Source organism: Coregonus clupeaformis, chromosome 1, assembly GCF_020615455.1.
Source record: "Coregonus clupeaformis isolate EN_2021a chromosome 1, ASM2061545v1, whole genome shotgun sequence".
Lineage (NCBI taxonomy): Eukaryota > Metazoa > Chordata > Actinopteri > Salmoniformes > Salmonidae > Coregonus > Coregonus clupeaformis.
The window spans coordinates 8,956,864-8,978,501 of record NC_059192.1 but is presented as its reverse complement, the minus strand read 5'-3'; the positions used below and the strand labels follow the sequence as shown (position 1 = coordinate 8,978,501).

At 44.7% G+C, this 21,638-nt stretch overlaps 1 protein-coding gene across 2 annotated transcripts in view; it reads right to left on the bottom strand.

Moving 5' to 3' along the window:
• The window catches only part of LOC121582576 (carbonic anhydrase-related protein 10), a 311,162-nt gene extending 289,728 nt beyond the window's left edge, over positions 1-21,434 (bottom strand). Inside the window, exons 1-2 of one of the 2 annotated variants that reach the window (XM_041898596.2) lie at positions 21,211-21,434; positions 20,136-20,606 (exon numbers count right to left, since the gene is read on the bottom strand). In XM_041898596.2, the coding sequence (XP_041754530.1) occupies positions 20,136-20,196 (61 nt within the window). In that variant the 5' untranslated portion in view covers positions 20,197-20,606; positions 21,211-21,434. Of the gene's footprint in view, positions 1-20,135; positions 20,750-21,210 lie in introns of those variants that run through there. The other variant, XM_041898680.2, reaches the window with a different exon arrangement.
• Between the last annotated feature and the right edge of the window lie 204 nt (positions 21,435-21,638).

The window sequence follows — 21,638 nt, the reverse complement described above, 5'->3', positions numbered from 1 at the left end:
GAAGCCCTCTCAGTCAGCTGGTGTTGGACCTAACCAACCAAGCTGACACCAGCACTGCTTCAAAAGAAAGAATTCTAATGAACAAAATCATGAACCAATCAAAGGACTCATATTTACAACATTGGAAAAACAAAACAAAATCCCAAAGCCGACTAAATTGCTATCTGACCCTAAACAGAGAATATGAATTGGCTGATTATCTCTACTCTGTCAGAGATACGAAGCAGAGACAGATCCTTACCAAGTACAGGCTGAGTGACCACCAATTGGCAATAGAAACCGGCAGACATAAAAAGACATGGCTACCCAAAGAGGAGCGTGTATGTGGTCACTGCACGACAGGGGAGGTAGAAACAGAAATGCACTTTCTCCTTTACTGTGATAAATATTCCTCACAAAGACATTCATTATTCACAGAAATGACTAGATTTGTTCCAAATTTTAACTTATTAAACCCAGAGGAAAAACTAAAAATACTCATGGGCGGAAGGAGCTATGGCTCCTCTTGCAGCCAAATATGTATTTGCCTGCCATAGCCTGAGGGACACTGAATAATAACATCTGCATAGTAAATAGTAACGTACTTAATATTGTTATTTAGTTATAAGTTAGTTATAGTTTCATTTTCCATATTTAGATTTGTATATTTATTATATTTATACTATTGACTGTTACCATTTTATTGTTGTTTTTTATTTATCATTATTTACTACCATTTTTATTATTATTTGTTATTATTTATTATTATTTTTTTACAATGTATATTGTATACATTGTTGCTTTGGCAATATTGACGCAATGTTTTTCATGCCAATAAAGCAGCTTGAATTGAATTGAATTGAGAGAGAGAGACAGCAACACAGCGACAGAGAGAGAGAGAGAGAGAGACAGCAACACAGCAACACAGCGACAGAGAGAGCGAGAGAGCGAGATAGAGAGAGAGAGACAGAGACACACAGCAACAGAGTGACAGAGAGAGAGAGAGAGACACACAGCAACAGAGAGAGAGAGAGAGAGAGAGAGAGAGAGAGAGAGAGAGAGAGAGAGAGAGAGAGAGAGAGAGAGAGAGAGAGAGACAGCAGGCACAGTGACAGAGAGAGAGAGAGAGTGAGAAAGAGGAGAGGAGAGTGAGAGTGAGAGAGAGAGAGAGAGAGAGAGAGAGAGAGAGAGAGAGAGAGAGAGAGAAGGCAGAGAGACAGAGAGACAGAGAGAGAGAGAGAGAGAGAGAGAGAGAGAGAGAGAGAGAGAGAGAGAGAGAGAGAGAGAGCGAGAGAGAGAGAGAGAGAGAGAGAGAGAGAGAGAAAGAGAGAAAGAGAGAGAGAGAGAGAGAGAGAGACAGAGACAGAGACAGAGACAGAGACAGAGAGACACAGCAACAGTGACAGAGAGAGCAAGAGAGAGAGACACAACAACAGAATGACAGAGAGAGAGAGAGAGAGAGAGAGAGAGAGAGAGAGAGAGAGAGAGAGAGAGAGAGAGAGAGAGAGAGAGAGAGAGAGAGAGAGAGAGAGAGAGAGAGAGAGAGAGAGAGAGAGAGACAGAGACAGAGACAGAGACAGAGAGACACAGCAACACAGCAACACAGCAACAGAGAGAGGGAGAGACAGAGAGACATAGCGACAGAGAGAGAGAGAGAGAGAGAGAGAGAGAGAGAGAGAGAGTGTGTTTCTTGGCTGTGGCCCAGAAACACACTTACTGGTTTAAGCAAAAAGGAAATGTCTCCAATCTATAAAAGGATATGGAGACGGGACTCAGAGAGGGAGCGAGGGAGGGAGGGAGAGGATGGGACGGAGGGAGGGAGGGAGGGAGGGAGGGATGCATATGATAAAATGATAGATCACTTTCATCGTTAGCTAAGTGCTTTCAATACTCAGGAGTCCTTGTGCGTCCAGCCTACCTTGGCCTAGCCTAATTAAATCAAATCAAATCAAGCTTTATTTATACAGCACATTTCAGACATGGAATGCAAAGCAATATTTACTACACAACAAACATAATATAAAAAACTAAAGAATGACACAAACTGAACAACTAAAAAACAACCTAAGAAAAAGCAAAGCTAAAAATATGTGTTTAAAGATCTCTTTTAAAAATGTCCGCAGTTTCAGCCCCGCTCAGATTCTCTGGCAGGCTATTCTAGAGGCTGGGGGCATAATAACTACCGTATTGGTCCGAATATAAGACGGCCTTTTTTCCCCTCGAAATAGGTCCAAAAAAGTCGGGTCGTCTTATATTCGGGGTCTAGTATTCAGAGCGCAGTTTCTCTTCTTCGGCGCTCCCTTTAAATGTCAATACACATTCGCGGGCACAGATGGCGCCAAAAATTCGTTCCGGACGGAGGGAAGAGGCGTCCTTAACAACCAGCCCGTTACCGGTGTTTAAAGATGGAAAGACAGGCTGACCATTTAGAGACAAGTGGCTCAAAAGTGGGCCAGGTCAATAAACAACAGCGGAGGAGCTATGATGCCAATTTCAAAATAATGGTTGTCAATAAGGCAGAGTCATCTAACAACTGCCAAGCTGCCAAGACATTCGGGGTCACTGAGTGTAATGTAAGAAGATGGCGAGCAGAAAAACAACGTCTAAAAGATGCTAACAGTCAGCGAAAATCCTTCCGTGGTCCTCAAAGTGGTCGTTTCATTGAGGTTGACCGGAGGGTTTTGAATATGTCAGGGAAAAAAGAAGTGAGGGAATGCCCATTACCAGAGCTGTCATCCAGGTTAAGGCCCTGGAAATCGCCAGAGAGCTCAACATCACTGGATTTAAAGCCAGCCTCGGCTGGTGTCGTAGGATGATGCGGCGTAATGGACTGTCACTTAGACGGAGAACGAGTTTGGCCCAACGCCTGCCGTCAGACTTCGGAGAGAAGTCTACTGTGTGAATGGATCCTGCATGCATGGGATGCTATTCCCTCACAGAGCATCATCGATGGCTTTAAAAAATGTTGCATCTCAAATGCATTGGACGGCAGCGAGGACGACGTGCTTTGGGAGGAGCCGGTGGAAGCGGAGCAGCTGGGGGAGCGATGACAGCGAGAGCGAACACAGCGGGGCAGAGGACGTGTGTGAGGGATAGAGAGACATCGGAGGAGAAGTTTGGCGAATTTTTGTTAAGTTTAGTTAAATGTGTGGCCTGTATTTTCTCTGTTATTTAAAAATGTTGCTTTATTATTGCTTGATATTAATTTTGAATCATACTGTACATAGTTTGCCTTTGTGTTTAATTCACTGTGTTTTTAATATTGTTATTTTAAAATAAAATGAAGTTCTTTGTTCGGCAAATCTAGTCTGCAAATCTGTTTTTCTAAATGTTTGTGTTGAAAAACGGGGGGTCGTCTTATAATCAGGGTCGTCTTATATTCGGACCAATACGGTAAATGCTGCCTCTCCATGTATCTTGGTCCTAGGCTTTGGGATAGTTAAAACGCCAGTGCCAGAGGACCTGAGGGACCTACTGGGTACATAACTTAAAAGCATGTCTGACATGTATTGGGGTGCACAATCGTGGATTGATTTAAAAACCAGCCAGCCAGTGCAGAGACCTTAAAACCGGTGTAATGTGTGCTCTCCGTCTGGTCTTGGTCAGTACCCGTGCTGCAGCATTCTCTATGTTTTGCAGTTGACCAATGGCTTTCTTGGGTAGACCAGACAGGAGAGCATTACAGTAGTCAAGCCTGCTTGTAATAAAAGCATGGATGAGTCTCTCTGTATCAGCCTGAGAGAGAAATGGCCGCACCTTTGCAATGTTCCTCAGGTGGTAAATATATATTTTTGTCACATTACTAACGTGTGATTCAAAATTTTGTTCAGAATCTAAAATAACACATCTGATTTTTTAGATGGTGTTTTATTGTTATTGCTTGTGAATTTAAATGTGCTGCCAGATTCTCTTTCTGTGCTTTGGCTCCAAGAATAAGTTCCTCTGTCTTGTCTTGATTTCCTCAGTCTTGTCCAGAAGGACATCATGGTCAACAGTGTCGAATGCAGCACTTAAATCTAAGAGAACAAGGACAGAGAGCTGGTTGGCATCTGTGTTGGCGCTAAGATCATTTACCACTTTAACTAACTTTTAATGCAGTTGGTACTTAAAAAAATCATTTAGCTGTTTGAACACCAATTTCTCCAGAATTTTGCTTAAGAATGGAAGGTTGGAGATGGGGTGAAAAAGAGCTGAAGAATCTAGATTACTTTTCTTCAGAAGGGGTTTCCCCATAGCAGTTTTTAGTGCAGTGGGGAAAGTGCCTGTGAACAGGGAGTGATTAACAATAGCTTGCACTTCTTCAGATATGCAATTAAAAACTGTTTTGAAGAAGGTGGTGGGGATAGGAATCGAGAAGGCAGGTAGAAGGCTTAAGTTGTGATATCACTTTCTTGAGCATGTCTGTGTCAACCAGGGAAAATAAATCCATATTGCCTTTGCGTGGTAGGCTAGGGACCATACACTACATGACCAAAAGTATGTGGACACCTGCTCATCGAACATCTCATTCCAAAATCATGGGCATTAATATGAAGTTGGTCCCCCATTTGGTGCTGTAACAGCCTCCACTCTTCTGGGAAGGCTTTCCACTAGATGTTGGAACATTGCTGCGGGGATCTGCTTCAATTCAGCCACAAGAGCATTAGTGAGGTCGGACACTGATGATTAGGCCTGGCTCGAAGTCGGCTTTCCAATTCATCCCAATGTTGCTCGATGGGGTTGAGGTCAGGGCTCTGTGCGGGCCAGTCAAGTTCTTCCACACCGCTACACGCTTCAGCACTTGGCGAACCCATTCTATGAGCTTGTGTGGCCTACCACTTCATGGCTGAGCCATTGTTGCTCCTAGACGTTTCCACTTCACAATAACAGCACTAACAGTTGACCGGGGCAGCTCTAGCAGGGCAGGAATTTGACGAACTGACTTGTTGGAAAGGTGGCATCCTATGACAGTGACACGTTGAAAGTCACTGAGCTCTTCAGTAAGGCCATTCTACTGCCATTGTTTGTCTATGGAGATTGCATGGCGGTGTGCTCGATTTTATACACCTGTCAGCAACGGGTGGGGCTGAAGTAACCGAATCCACTAATTTGAAAGGGTGTCCACATACTCTTGTATATATAGTGTGTCATCAAACTTCTCATCAGGTCTTGCTTGACTGATACCCAGCCTAATGTTAGTTATCTTACCTCTGAATATCCCGCAAACTCATCACATTTAGATGTGGATGAAAGTTCACATAGGTTTGCGGGGTAGGATTTATCAGGCCATCAATGGTCAAGAAGAGCACTCTTCTGATTAATAGTGATCAAGTTAGTAAAATGAGCCCATTTGGCATTTCCAATTGCCTTGTATATACGCTCTCTCAGAATATCATAATGGTTCTGCAACTTTGACTTTCTCCACTTCCGCTCAATCTTTCTGCAATTTCTCTTTAATTGATTAGTTTCCTCACTCATCCAAGGGGCTCTCCATTTGGATGTGGCCTTTTCAACTTTACTGGAGCTATGGCATCAATGGTTGCCCATAATATGCTATTAAATTTTTCAACTAAATCGTCACAAGAGGAAGGCAGAATAGGTGATGGAGTATTGTTCATACACTCAATAAAATCTGTAGCAAATTCAGAGGTAAGATAGCGTTTCTTAATAATGTGTTCAGTATTAACCTGTGCTATGGGCAGCAAGGTAGTAAAACATACACAGTAGTGATCAGATAAAGCAACATCAACAAAATAAGATATGTCAGTAGAAAGCCCCTTGGTAATAACCAGGTCCAGAGTATGGCTGTGGTTATGGATGGGCCCAGTAACATGTTGGATAAAGTCCATAGATGTCAAAAGATTAATAAATTCAATGGTCTTGGAGTCAGTCTCTTTGTCAACATGAATATTAAAATCACCCAACACAATGATTTTATCATAGTTCTGAAGGACAATAGACAATAGTTCAGATAAAGTGGGGCAGTGCTTTGGTGGCCTATACAGGGTTATGGCCAGCACTGGTGGATGACATTTGAACAGTTTAGCATGATGTTCAAAATACCCAAAGTCGCCAAACGAAATGTCCTTACAGTTGAGAGCATTAGTAAAAATAGAGGCTGTCCCCCCACCCTTTTTTACTTTTCTGATAATAAAAAGCTGTATTCCGGGGGGAGGCTTCAATAAGAGCGACACTACAGTCTGATGACAACCATGTTTCAGCGAGAAACATGCAGTGAACTTTGCACTCAGGAATGAGGTAATTCACAAGAAAGGTTTTAATTGTGATTGCTCTAACATTTAAAATCGCCATATTCAATGAGTGTGGGCCACTCTACCTATGGGGCATCTGCCTCGAGGTAACCAATGGAATAACAACCACATTTTCTGACAGTCTCCAATCTATCAGAATGGTAGGAGATAACAGTTTGCATAAATTCACTAGAAGGCGGAGTTAAATGAACATAAATTAGGTTACTCACAATAACCATAGTGCCATTTCTACAGGAGTTGATATGCTTTCCAAGTCCTCTGTTGCTTATTCTGACAGGGAGAACTGGAGCACTACCAGAACCTGTCAGTCAGTCTCTAAACAGTTTGCTGGAAATAATCCTGGAACCCCTGAGGTTAAGATGAATCCCATCTCTTTTAAAAAGTGCTGGTTGCTCCCACAGCAAATCAAAGTTCTCACAAAAAGAGACATTCCTGTTTCTTCAGGTAGTCGTTCAGGGCAAAGAGTCGGCTGAAACGTTCCGAACCCCTTCGGTAGCATGGGGCCAGAGATAATTATTATCTTCAATGTGCTAGCGAGGGTGTTAAATAGTTTTTTTTTGTCCTCCCTCAGTTCCTCAGATTGCCTAAAACGAAGTTCATTAAAACGTGAGTGACGATGGTGTCAGTATTGGAGTAGTTGGCCAGAACCGTGGGCAGGAGGGAGCTGATGTCATGGACACTGTCTCCTAGGTGACAGTGGACCATGGTCGGTCCACAGATCGTAGGCAGGGCAAAATCTCTCACCATTGAGCTGCCCACAATGATGGTGGTCGTGATGGAGTCCAATGGGGAAGCAACCTGCTGAACTGTGGTGGCCGTGGGGGAGGAGGGTGCCCCTGGGCGGCCGCTCGCTGGTGGTATACAACCAGGATCCGTGCTGATTCCCGGGGCTGATAGGTCCGTCTCAAGCGGGGCAAAGCTGTTTCATAGCTGGATCGGATCTTCTCGGATAGATGAAGGGTGGCCAGACTGCCTCCCAGATCTCCTAAGCCTTGCGAATGTTCAGTCTCCCATGGGCCGCGGAGTTGAGCTTATTATCTGTCCGTTGGATTGGGACAGATCAACGCCGCCCGCCTCAACGACATCTTTGCTATTGGAGGCATTTAAAACTGAGATTCGGTTTCCCTGGGTTACAGCAAGGTCGGTGTACTTAGAAAGCAGGTTATCCTTTTCTCGCAGCCAAGCTAACAGCCGGAGGATCTCTTCCCTAAACTGCTTGATGGTGGTGCATTTCTTTAGGGCAGACAAATCCCTGTCCATTTTCCAATTCCACCTTGTCTTCATCTTGTGATTGTGTGGAAAACATTTCACACATGACGCAATTGTGCCCAGCCGTGGATAAAAACACTGGTGGGCTAACACTGTTAGCGTTAGCTTGCTCAGTTTTCATGATGGCTAGCAGCTAACTGCTACTTAACAGGAATCCAGGACACAAACTTGTGGTCCCAGCCGTAACGGCTTACCGCGTCACGGAATCCGTAGCAATAAAAACTTTAGCTACGATTTTAAATGATTTAATTAAAACTATTTCATAAAAACAACAAACCGAGTGTAGACAGCACACTGTTTTGTTGCGTGCTTTGATAACATCTGTTGCGTAATGATGTCTAGAGCGAGGGACTGCTAGTGCTGACACACAAAACTGTGTGTCCGGCCTACCCCAGCCTGGCCTGTCCCTGTGCGTCCGGCCTACCCCGGCCTGTCCCGTCCCTGTGCGTCCGGCCTACCCCAGCCTGGCCTGTCCCTGTGCGTCCGGCCTACCTCAGCCTGACCTGTCCCTGTGCGTCTGGCCTACCTCAGCGTGGCCTGTCCCTGTGCGTCCGGCCTACCCCAGCTTGGCCTGTCCCGTCCCTGTGCGTCCGGCCTACCCCAGCCTGGCCTGTCCCTGTGCGTCCAGCCTACCCCGGCCTAGCCTGTGCCAGTCCTTGTGTGTCCGGCCTACTCCGGCCTAGCCTGGCCTGTCCCTGTCAACCCCCTATAAACTGCTTGATGGTGGTGCATTTCTTTAGGGCAGACAAATCCCTGTCCATTTTCCAATTCCACCTTGTCTTCATCTTGTGATTGTGTGGAAAACATCTCACACATGACGCAATTGTGCCCAGCCGTGGATAAAAACACTGGTGGGCTAACACTGTTAGCGTTAGCTTGCTCAGTTTTCATGATGGCTAGCAGCTAACTGCTACTTAACAGGAATCCAGGACACAAACTTGTGGTCCCAGCCGTAACGGCTTACCGCGTCACGGAATCCGTAGCAATACAAACTTTAGCTACGATTTACAATGATTTAATTTAAACTATTTCATAAAAACAACAAACCGAGTGTAGACAGCACACTGTTTTGTTGCGTGCTTTGATAACATCTGTTGCGTAATGATGTCTAGAGCGAGGGACTGCTAGTGCTGACACACAAAACTGTGCGTCCGGCCTACCCCAGCCTGGCCTGTCCCTGTGCGTCCGGCCTACCCCGGCCTGTCCCGTCCCTGTGCGTCCGGCCTACCCCAGCCTGGCCTGTCCCTGTGCGTCCGGCCTACCCCAGCCTGACCTGTCCCTGTGCGTCCGGCCTACCTCAGCCTGTCCCGTCCCTGTGCGTCCGGCCTACCCCAGCTGGCCTGTCCCGTCCCTGTGCGTCCGGCCTACCCCGGCCTGACCTGTCCCTGTGCGTCCGGCCTACCCCAGCCTGGCCTGTCCCTGTGCGTCCGGCCTACCCCAGCCTGACCTGTCCCTGTGCGTCCGGCCTACCCCGGCCTAGCCTGTCCCGTCCCTGTGCGTCCGGCCTACCTCAGCGTGGCCTGTCCCTGTGCGTCCGGCCTACCCCAGCCTGGCCTGTCCCGTCCCTGTGCGTCCGGCCAACCCCGGCCTAGCCTGTCCCGTCCCTGTGCGTCCGGCCTACCCCAGCCTGGCCTGTCCCTGTGCGTCCGGCCTACCCCGGCCTAGCCTGTGCCAGTCCTTGTGTGTCCGGCCTACTCCGGCCTAGCCTGGCCTGTCCCTGTCAACCCCCTATAAACGCAAAGAGGCTCTGTAAATAAACACTTTTCATATACCTCTGCCATTAATATTCATCACAACGTCGTGGCAATCCACCTGCTCAGCCATGCAGAAAGAAACAGAGAGAGAGATAAAGAGAGACAGAGAGTGAGAGAGAGAGAGAGAGAGAGGGGGGGGGATAGAGAGGAGGAGATAGAGAGAGGGGAAGAGACAGAGAGAGAGAATAGAGAGAGAGAGAGAGAGAGAGGGGGTAGAGAGGAGGAGATAGAGAGAGGGGTAGAGACAGAGAGAGAGAATAGTGAGAGAGAGAGAGAGAGAGAGAGAGAGAGAGAGAGAGGGGGGGTAGAGAGGAGGAGATAGAGAGAGGGGAAGAGACTAGAAGAGAGAGAGAGAATAGAGAGAGAGAGAGAGAGAGAGAGAGAGAGAGAGAGAGAGAGAGAGAGAGAGAGAGAGAGAGAGAGAGAGAGAGGAAGCTGTGCTGAGTGAGACAGTAGTGACACGCGTCCGTCCATAAATGAAACTTGACCTTTTCGACAGCTGTGCTTATTGACTTATGAGACAATTATCACTACACCGCTCCTGTTTGTGGGGCCCTATAATGGCCCCAGCTGTGAGTGTGTGTGTGTGTGTCAGGGGCCCATCCCCTCGAGGACACTCTCAATCAAGCCAAAGCATCTGCATTTGCTTTCCTATCCAAAATGCAGCGGGAAATATGGTACGCGTGGGAGACTTCCTAACACTCCTCAATCTTTCTCAATCTTCCTTGGCTGCCTCCACAGACAGGCTGTTCTCTATACGCTGGGCTGGCTTGGAATTGGGTGCATTGCTACAGCACAGATAGAGGGCCAGGAGTGTTTTGCCAGGTCGCCTATAGATTAGCAAGGTGGGTTAAAGAGGCGGGCCAGAAACCCCTGGGTCGCGGGTTAAAAAACCAGCGCCGACGACATGAAAAATTGGGTTCATATCAATATATGGTATCGCCGAAGAGAAAGCTCTAGGGCAGGGGTACTCAACTCTTACCCTACGAGGTCCGGAGCCTGCTGATTTTCTGTTCTACCTGATAAATAATTGCACACACCTGTTGTCCCAGGTCTAAATCAGTCCCTGATTAAAGGGGAAGAATAAAAAAATGCAGTGGAACTGGCTTCGAGGTCCAGAGTTGAGTTTGAGGGTTCTAGGGGATAAATAGAGGATCAGACACAAGCTAACAAGGGCCAGCTCCCTCTCTCTGTCTCTAAAAGTGTTCTTGTTTTTAACAGAGAAATGAAAGAAACGTTTTCTTTCTCTTGCTTGTCATTACTTAGCAGAGAAAGGATTAATTTTAAAGGGTTTTGAAAGGCTAGCATCCATCCATCCATCAGCAATAGAGATAGCTGAGATGAAAATCTTTGTTTTCCTCTATTGTGGTAACGATTGGGTTTGAAAACCACAAAGCTGGTACTTCTATTCCACTGGCAAGATTCAGAACATCTACACTTCTTAATGGGTCTACCTGGATAACAGTTCTTAATGGGTCTACCTGGATAACAGTTCTTAATGGGTCTACCTGGATTACACTTCTTAATGGGTCTACCTGGATTACACTTCTTAATGGGTCGACCTGGATTACACTTCTTAATGGGTCGACCTGGATTACACTTCTTAATGGGTCGACCTGGATTACACTTCTTAATGGGTCGACCTGGATTACACTTCTTAATGGGTCTACCTGGATTACACTTCTTAATGGGTCGACCTGGATTACACTTCTTAATGGGTCGACCTGGATTACACTTCTTAATGGGTCGACCTGGATTACACTTCTTAATGGGTCGACCTGGATTACACTTCTTAATGGGTCTACCTGGATCCCAAAGTGGATTTGAAGAGAAAACGCACTGACTTATCCCAAACAATACAGCAAAAACAATAAAATGTGCAGAAATAAAATAAAATAAATGTTTTTACTACACATACGTGCTACCTGCTTTGCTATTCAGTGGTCCATGCCGTAAACAGTACAGTAAACTCTGTGGATACCCACACCACTATCATGCAGTATTACGTAACACCAGGACACCCACTAAGCATTTACCGTCAGGCGACGTCTTCTGGACTTATTTTTTTAAATCCTGTCCGGACCGGCTGTCTTTTTTAGGTATTTTTTGGGTGCGGTCTGGACCGGCCTTGATTTCAACGTCCATGGACATTGATTCTTGGTCCGGTCCGGACCAGACCAAATCTGAACCAAACATAGACGTCTATGATTAGTTCAGATTTGGTCCGGTCCGTATCGGCCTATATTTGGCCCAAACATAGATGGTTCAGGACCGGCTTTATTTGACCCCAAGAAATATATCTATGATTGGTTTAGATTTGACCCGGTCCAGACTGGCCTTGATTTGGCCCAAATATAGACGTTTATGATTGGTCCAGTAGGGTGTTTGCCTTTCACGCCACGACCCGGGTTTGTCGTTCGCTACATTGGTGTCAGAAATGGGATGGCAGACATGACCGTGAAACATCATGACTGGTAGCATCAGCAATATGGTGGAATCTCCCTCCACTAGCCCAGAATTCCACTGATCCTGCTTTTAGGTTTGTGGGAAGTACTGCAGTGAATGAGTATAGGCTTATGCTTCCCACTAAGCATTTTACAATGGGCTTCATTTTTTGGTCATTTGTTGGGGGGCAGTCCGGACCGGCCTTGATTTCAACGTCCAAGGACGTTCATTCTTGGTCCGGACAAGACCAAATCTTAACAAAACATAGACGTCTATGTTTGGTTCAGATTTTGTCCGGTACGGACTGACCTACAGTATATTTGGCCCAAACATAGATATCTATAATTGGTTCAGATTTGGTCCGGACCAGCCTTGATTAACCAATCATAGACATCTATGTTTCACAAGTTTGGACAGCACAGTTACAGTACAGTACATTACAGTACACAGCACAATAAAAAAAGTAGAGTATAGTACTCTAATGTACTCTACTCTACTGAATTAAACTGTACTGTACTCAATTTTTATTTACTGTACTGTGTACTGTATTGTAATGTGCTGTACTCTACTGAATTAAACTCTACTGAACTGTACTCTACAGTACTCTACTGAATTAAACTGTACTGTACTGTACTCTAATGTACTCTACTGAATTAAACTCTACTGTACTGTACAGTACTGTACTCTACTGTACTCTGCTCTACTGAATAAAACTCTACTGTACTGTACTCTACTGAATTAACCTCTACTGTACTGTACAGTACTGTACTCTACTGTACTCTGCTCTACTGAATAAAACTCTACTGTACTGTACTCTACTGTATTCTTCTCTACTGAATAAAACTTGACTGTCCTGTACTGTGCCGTACTATACTCTACTGTGGTCCAATGTGCTATATGTACTAAACTGCCATACTGTAATGTGATGTTCAAACTTGTGAAACAGCCTAGACGTCTCTGATTCGTTCCGATTTGGATCTGCTCATTTAAATAATACCCAGCATGCTTTGCAAGTGTTTGTTTTTACTTTTACATTTTGTTCATTCAGCAGACGCTCTTATCCAGAGTGACTGACAGTCAGTGCATTCAACTAAGGTAGATAAACAACAACATATCAAAGGCAAGAAAATAAACAAATGTGTAACCGTTACTCAGAATGTTATTGTAGTTGAACAGGTCTGTTGGTTTATTCTGTAGGTAGGACTACTTTGTACATCATTGAGCCCAGTTTTAAAGCTTTTGAAAAAGCTACCATAAGTGCATGTGACAGATGGAAGCAATAATAAACATTCAGTTGCAATCTTCAGTTGGCTCCTCTTTCCTATATTATATTGATATATATTGTTTACTTCATTAAGAATGTATGTGCGGTTCAAATTTGTCCATAGACTCAATGACGGAAAATACGTATTTTTAATGTCCGGAAAATATGTATTTTCAAAGTCCGTACAAGACTTCTCTTCTACGTCCGGAAAATACGTATTTTTGACGTCCGTATTAGATGCCTTTCAACGTCCATATAAGACATGCTTCGACATCCGAAAAATAAGTATTTTAAGACATCAATTTAAGACATCGTTTTGACGTCCATATAGGACAGATTTTTGGACGTTTGTATAAAACAGATTTTTGAAGTCCGGAAAAGACGAATTTCGACGTTCTGAAAATACGTCTTCTAACCTTTCATTCAGCACCTCAAATGCAATTATACTCCACCAGTAATGCAACGTTCAAGGCCAGTGCACACCTGGTTGTGTTTAAAGACTGCAAAGTGTGCAAATTGTGAATTTGTGTTACAGGCATGATCACCAATTACCACGGAAGAAGGGTGACTGTCTGATAAACAAAAACAACTGTATCAGGATACTGAAACAAGTTACTACAGTAGCCTGAATACTGTCTGGATCTCTCCGTCTCTCTCACACCCACCCACACAGACAGCAGAGTACACACTGCGCTATATCCCCGTTACTGGACACACATCTGCATAGGATTATAAGATTAGTGACTGGAGATGTTGCATTCCTGACAGGGCTGTGGTGGTGAATTGGGACACTGTGGGTGGTGCCGTGTGTGTGTGTGTGTGTGTGTGTGTGTGTGTGTGTGTGTGTGTGCGTGCATGCATGCATGCAATTATTATACGGTGGGTGTCAGTGCTTGCTTATGTGCTTACGCATTACCCATGCTACCCTGCAATGTGGTACCATGGTGAGGCCCTGTGCTGTTTTTGGCAGTTAAACCAGGCTCTGCTCCAGTCACATACACCCACACAAACAAACAGCTCCCCCTAGTAAATTACAGCTGTGTGGAGGTCGTGTCATTCTGACAGGCTGATAGACTTGACAGAGAGGGTGATCTGAGTGGCACATACACATACGATGCCAAAAAAAAAAAAAACGTTCTCTCTCTCGCTCTCTCGCACTCACACACACACACACACACACACACACACACACAGAGACACACAGTGGTCCAGACAGGCAGTTAGGGACAGGGACAGGAGTGGAGACCCGGTGCGGGCACCGTACGGCTGTGGGTTTGCAACACAAGTAGACACATGGCCAGGGAGGACGGGATGACTGCAGACCTCCTTAGTGGCATGGAGATGGTTCAGTCCCATATGGCTGGGTGCTGGAGACACTGAGCGATACACCAGTGTGTTAAAAGGGTATTATTTCAAAGAAACTGCTTATTGTGTAGTCTTTGGTTTTTGTTTGAGAAGTTGAGGTGGTTGAAGTTGAAGATGGTTGACAGTAGGAATTATATATGGATACATTCATACATTAATCTGGAACACCATTATATTAATAGAATAGGTTTGTAAGGAAATCTGAAATCTGTGAGAAACAAACAGAATTGTTTTCCAGCAAAGTGAAGATAAAACACAGCATGATAAATAAGCAGTAAGTCATTATTTCATAAACTCACTTTGGGAAAAAAAACTAAAGCAATACACAGCGGGTATTGCTTCAGGGACAGAACATACTAATGAAACCCTTGCTTAACCACTTCACAACACTTAAATAAATTCTACCACCCTACAGACATGAATAATATCATGCTAATTAATCAAAATATTAGATGTACCTTTCACAAAGTTATTGTGCCTACTTCAGAGAGAGAGAGGGGGAGGAGTGGGAGGGAGAGATAGAGCAAGTGGGAGAGATGTAGGCCTCCTACAGTCACCCAATGAGCCTCCAACATGAAAGTGAAGGGGTCCCATGTCGAACTTTTGAATTAAAGCCGGTGAATTAGCGCCGTTTTAGCCACTGTGCTGAAGAATGCATGAATGCTGCCTGCTCTGATTTTTAATGGTAGAGTAAATGCCTCTCCTCTAAACGAATGAGACCCTCTTTAGCCGGAATTGGAAACAGCAGCATTCAACTGTCATTAGGATCACAGTTCTCAGTCAGTAACTAATTGAAGTGAATGGGTTTTAACTGTCTATCCTCTTGTGGATATGAGTATGATTGGCAGTTACTAATGGTATGAAATAACATTTATCTGTTGAAGTTGTAGATACTTTAACCTTATGGAACATGGAAATGATTCGGTTTAGAGAGATGGATCGTTTTAGAAAGTATTTTGTGTTTGTGTCAGACCTATTACCCCACGCAATTACATAGTGAATGTGCAGGTTGTGGGGTCATCAATGGGGTTCATGTGGTCAGCGATTATGAGTAATCTTCCCATTTAGAGTTTCAAGAGATCCACAAGGTACTTTGACTAAGAGCACATTATTCACAGTAAGCAGGGGACGATTACTCCCGAGTGGCGCAGTGGTCTAAGGCACTGCATTGCTGTGCCACTAGAGATCCTGGTTTGAATCCGGGAGACCCATGGGGCGGCGCACAATTGGTCCAGGGTAGGGGAGGGAATGGCCGGCAGGGATGTAGAGCATGGCGTTTGCAACGCCAGGGTTGTGGATTTGATTCCCACGGGGGACCAGTATTTAAAAAATAAAAGTAATGTATGCAATCACTAACTGTAAGTCGCTCTGGATAAGAGTGTCTGCTAAATTATTTTAATGTAAGAGTTGCAGGGGAGACGGGTTAAAGAAGCTGATTGGGATAATTAGGAGGCCCAAGTTGGACATTTCTACTTACACAGAGTTTACGGACTTAACTACCCACATTATTGAGTTTTCAAACACATTTAATTGTCTGCTTTGACCGACATGTAATTATGTGGTGAATGCATGTAGCCATGTGGAAATGTAGTATTATTTTCCAATCCAGGGAGGGAGATTTGCTACAGTAAATCCAGCGAGAGGGACAGCTGGGCAAAATATCTGTCTTCTCTTCTCCAGACAGATTTCTTTCGTTTCTTTCGCTCACCAAGCCAGGAGGTCAATGAAAGAGTGTCGAATTTGGTTCACAAAAAATGGAATGGCTTATTTGCTACGTGAGGTTTATTTGATATAATAGAAGTTTTGTAATGTTTAGGTTGTTACGAGTGTACTGATATAAGTAGGACACATGAAATCCCGGAAACGTTAAAAAAAGAATTATATAAAAAATATCCGAATTATCTCGAGATGGCTATGCATATTCATGACATGTGGCTATTAGCATAGCATCTATCTCCATTGAATACAGGTGGTTGACTAACATGTTTTGATGAAGGTATTCAATTCAGAGGATGTCTTGGATCACTATATTGACCCAGGGGTGTGTTTATCCCCCTGTGTTAGAGGCTGAAGGCCTACTGATGATGGATGGACTATCTCTGGTGTCTGTAAAATTCAGACAGGCAGGAAAACAAAGTAGCCTATGATTTAATTGGAAATGGCAACTTTCACACTTGGAGTTCCGTCAAGAGGAAGCTGGATCATGCTAAATGTTAGCGTGAAACAGACATGCTTCAGGAAACTACGATCATGTGATGAGTAAGCTTGCATGAGACCTCACAGAGAAAACACATTTATCTCAGTGGGCTAATGCAGCCTTGAGTCGCGTGAGCAACCCGGGTTCATGACCCAGTCTGTTATAAGGGGATTGAATAATAAAGGAACCTTTTACAACGTCCTTGAGACTAATAATTGACAATATAAGCCTAGTCCTTTTAGGGAAGAATGGATGGAGCTGGGGGAATTAGCAGAGAGGAGAACCATTTGATTCCAGACACCTGTGCAATTTTAGGAGGTGATGCTTCAGTCAAACTGGTGTTAATGTAAATGTCAGCCAGCCAGCTCCAAATCTCTACATCTCCCGAGAAAGAGAGAGAGCGAGAGCGAGAGAGAGAGAGAGAGAGAGAGAGAGAGAGAGACAGAGAGAGAGAGAGAGAGAGAGAGAGAGAGAGAGAGAGAGAGAGAGAGAGAGAGAGAGAGAGAAAAGTATGTGGACACCTGCTCGTCGAACATCTCATTCCAAAATCATGGGCATTAATATGGAGTTGGTCTTCCCTTTGCTGCTATAACAGCCTCCACTCTTCTGGGAAGGCTTTTCACTAGATGTTGGAACATTTCTGCGGGAACTTGCTTCCATTCAGCCACAAGAGCATTAGTGAGGTCGGGCACCGATATTGGGCTATTAGGCCTGGCTCACAGTCTCCCTTCCAATTCCTCCAAAAGGTGTTCGATGGGGTTGACATCAGGGCTCTGTGCAGGCCAGTCAAGTTCTTCCCACCGATCTCAACAAACCATGTTTGTTTAGACTTCGCTTTGTGCACAGGGGTATGGTCATGCTGAAACAGGAAAGGGCCTTCCCCAAACTGTTGCCAAAAAGTTGGAAGCACAGAATCATCTAGAATGTCATTGTATGATGTAGCGTTAAGATTTTCCTTCACTGGAACTAAGGGGCCTAGCCCGAACCATGAAAAACAGCCCCAGACCATTATTCCTCCTCCACCAAACTTTACAGTTGACACTATGCATTCGGGCAGGTAGCGTTCTCCTGGCATCCTTCAAACCCAGATTCGTCAGATGGTGAAGCGTGATTCATCACTCCAGAGAATGCGTTTCCACTGCTCCTGAGTCCAATGGCGGCGAGCTTTACACCACTCCAGCCGATGCTTGCCGTTGCTCATGGTGGTCTTAGGCTTGTGTGCGGCTGCTCAGTCATGGAAACCCATTTCATGAAGCTCCCGAAGAACAGTTCTTGTGATGACGTTGCTTCCAGAGGCAGTTTGGAACTCGGTAGTGAGGGTTGCAACCGAGGACAGACTATTTGTACGTGCTACGCGCTTCAGCACTCGGCGGTCCTGTTCTGTTGTGCCTATTTTATCAATTTAGGAGATTAAGCCATGTAATGCAGTACTTTTTCAAACCTTTAACCATTTACATAACTAAAGAGATTATCTGGTACTTTTGTATACTTTTAAGCAGTAGTTCTGAAAGTAGTACTCACGAGCCAAAAGTGGTTCCCGAAAATGGTGTCCTACGTCACATATGTGTAGATATGTGCGCCACATCATTGCACATCATTGTGTCCATTTTGCTAGCTGTCTCTCAAAGGGGCTGAAGTTCATTGGCTAGAACTTGAATTGCTAGGGGGCTGGCTCATGTGCTGGAAAATGTAGGGAAAATGGCGCCGCACAGCTTCCAGAAAACTGTTGCTTTCAAACTAGGGATTTCGTGGCTAATTGAGGTAAGACAGTAATTCTGCTAATAGATTATGCATGTATGAACTACACATTGACACATCCAACCCAAAGCGGAAGGTTGAAAAAATACTAGTTGCCAAGGTTCAAGAGCATGTCTTTAAGGTGATCATCATATTGTGTCTTCAATTACCTTTTGCAGAAAAGAGCAGTCGGAGCAGGTTTAAAGATAACCTTTCCAGTCTACAATATTCTGTAGGCTACTCTCCTCAACCACATTCCTGTTGGTATCAAACGTTAGTTGCCATGGAAATAGCAGGCCTCTGAGAAAGAGGGAGGGATTATATGTGCATAAGGTTTGGCAGGTAGTCTACATAGTTTACAATTTTATACATCAAGCAACACTGGCAGGTCATTAAAACCGACAGTGATTAAACAATGTAATAACGTCCATTCGCTATGGACCCAAGTGGAGCAGCAACTTATTGCACATATCCCTCCTAAAAAATGTATTTGGAGACAGATAAGGGGGGGTTTGGGGCGTGCGCGGTCCTTTATAACTAGCCTATAATCCTAATTTACAGTCAGGCTCGAGGGGAGATGTAGAAATTCCAAACGACAGTCGTGCGTAATAATAATGCACTCACAGATCTGAGAGAGGAGGGGAAGGAGGGAGGTTTTGCGCACGTCCCTGGTAGTCACAGGGAATGATTGGGCACATGCCTCTCGAGTACAGCACTCAGCCCTCGACGGGTAGCTGCTTCAATAATAGGCTATACGAGTATCATCGGAGTTTGATATCAGAACAGGCGGATAGTCTAGTATATATGCCTCTACTGTACGCAAAGATGCCATGCAAACAATATTGCATTACATGTCTCCAATGGTGGTATAAGAAATTGTTGGCACGTGCATTTGCATTGCAGTGATGATGGCTCTAGCTAGCCTAATGTATTTGACTAAATAGTCAACGGGGGTACGCATGATGACACAACCGAGCGGCGCTTCAACCCAAACAGCTCTCACCGATGCGCACAATTATTACCCTATTTGATCTAACTCGAACTAATTTGATATTGTTGCCCCAAGCCTCACATAATAAAGAGAAGTCAATCCTGTTCTTATCTACTACGCAGCACCTATCCACTCACATTAACAGTCTAATAGCTACAGTCTAATAGTTATTGACCAGTGCATGCGTCCCCATTTAGCCCACTCCACTGAAACCTATATCACTATCGTGGTTAGTCATGCACCTGTAGTACCGTAGAACTATCTCGTTATTTCAACAGTAGTGGTAATACTGTTTTAGGCTTTGCATTCCCATTTAACGAAATACACCGCGATTTCACCTGACGCAAAATTGGGAAAACTTCAGCCCTGAGTCTGAACCTATTAAAGAAATCTGTCGAATAAATTATAATATTGATACATGTTTTCCCATTCAACGAAATTATTCTCACACAACCTCTCTCCTCGTGTAATCATTAGTTCGGTAGACATAATTGATATCAGTTCATAACACTTGCATATTTCAATACTGAACATAATAAAATACAGCAAAAACACTATTTGGGGTACAATCTTAGGCTGCCCTATATCTAGTCCCAGTGACATCCACAAGTAAGTGAGAACAGAGTTTCAGGCAAATGCTGCTCTGTAAATGTCTTCCTTCTCAAATGTTTCCTATCAATTAATCTTATATCAATTGGCCTATCAACTGATCCGACTATGAACCGCGCACATCACTCACTAAAAACGTTTTCATTAATTTCAACGTTTTCTGCAACATTTTACAACTTCGTTACCAATTTTCCTCCCTGCGTTCTCATCTAATGCACCTGCCCTTTTCTCCGTCTCACACCTGACCCACCAATATAAATGACTGAAAACTTACCTGATACACAGATGATGAAATTGGCGTGAAGAATAACAAATAGTTCCCAAATAATATCCATTCTCTGTCTTCATGCCAGGTGCATTACGCTCGGTAAAAACGGTGGTTGCCTATCAGTTGCCGAGGTCGAGTCCTTCCTGTCTGTAACCCGCTGCACACCTTCCACGAGTTATTTTCCAAACCAGAGTCATAGCAAGGTCTATCTCCAAGACATGACACCACACTCTCCCACAAAACTACAATCCCAGAGAGACAGAACCACAATCTCCAGACCCAAAGGTAGAACGAAAGGTAGAGTCTTGGAAGCAAAAGTCAATTGTAGGCTATTCGCACAGTAATATAGTTCCAATGTGCCCTACCAAGACCATCCATAAATGTACATCCCGCTTGCGTCGGTTGCTCTTTGAAAATATAGTTTCAGTCATTCTGTGTAAACACAACCATGGTCGAAGTATCTTCCTCCTCGTTATCCTGGAAAGAGAGATAGTTAAACTGAGTTAGAGTTCAAAGGAATAACCTGGCTTAAAAACCTCTGCTTTACTCTATAACTATGAATGGGAAAACTCCGTCGGGGTGTTTTAACTGGCATTGACAGAGTGATGGAGAGTAGAGCAGGGGACCGCATCAGGACTGGGCGTTCATCGGCAAGGGGGGCGTGCTTCGCTCATATTCACTGTTCAGCGGGAGGATACAGTACGTGCCGCGCGTTGTCGCACATCTGACGCGCACACACACCGCTGCTACACACTTCATTTCATGAAAACTTTAGGACCCCTCATCATCTATTAGAATGTCTGATAACATCTTCAACAATATAATCACTAATACTTCACACATCCATCCCTGCAATACGATGAAGCTTGATCCATCAGCACACAGAGGCACGTCAACTTTGTTGCCCCCCCTTATCAGCGCCGCCCGGTGCCCGGCTGCCCGCTCACACATCATGTCAAACAACACATTGACGCGGTTCACCACACCTGCACAGGCTGCACTGTATCTTTGAAAATAACCAGCTGCAGGCCAAACTTAGCCAACATTCAACACACAGAAACCTAGAGTGAAGGTTACCTACCGTTCTCGATAAAAAAATTGACTAGATCAAAAGACTGTTATCCTAATGTAAAACGAAGCACCCGACTGATGCCATCGAGTCCACAAAAACGTCGATAGGCTATAACTTTCACACACAGTTTAAAAGTGAGTATAATCGTCGATTTAGACTTAATTTTTTTATCCCTAGTTGAAACATTGGGACAGTAGTCTTCTGACACGCGGGCACCAGGCGATGCCACGAGCCCAACGAGAGAGCTTCCAGATTAGTGGCGTCAGAAAATGATGCGCGGGCACGTGCGGTGCTCCATGCGCGCACACGCGGGCACAGGTGGATGAGAGACTGTTGTACCCAGCCCTCATGGTAAGGGGTGGAGCTGGTTTAAGAAAGAGAGAGAGAGAGAGAGAGAGAGAGAGAGAGAGAGAGAGAGAGAGAGAAAGAAAGAAAGA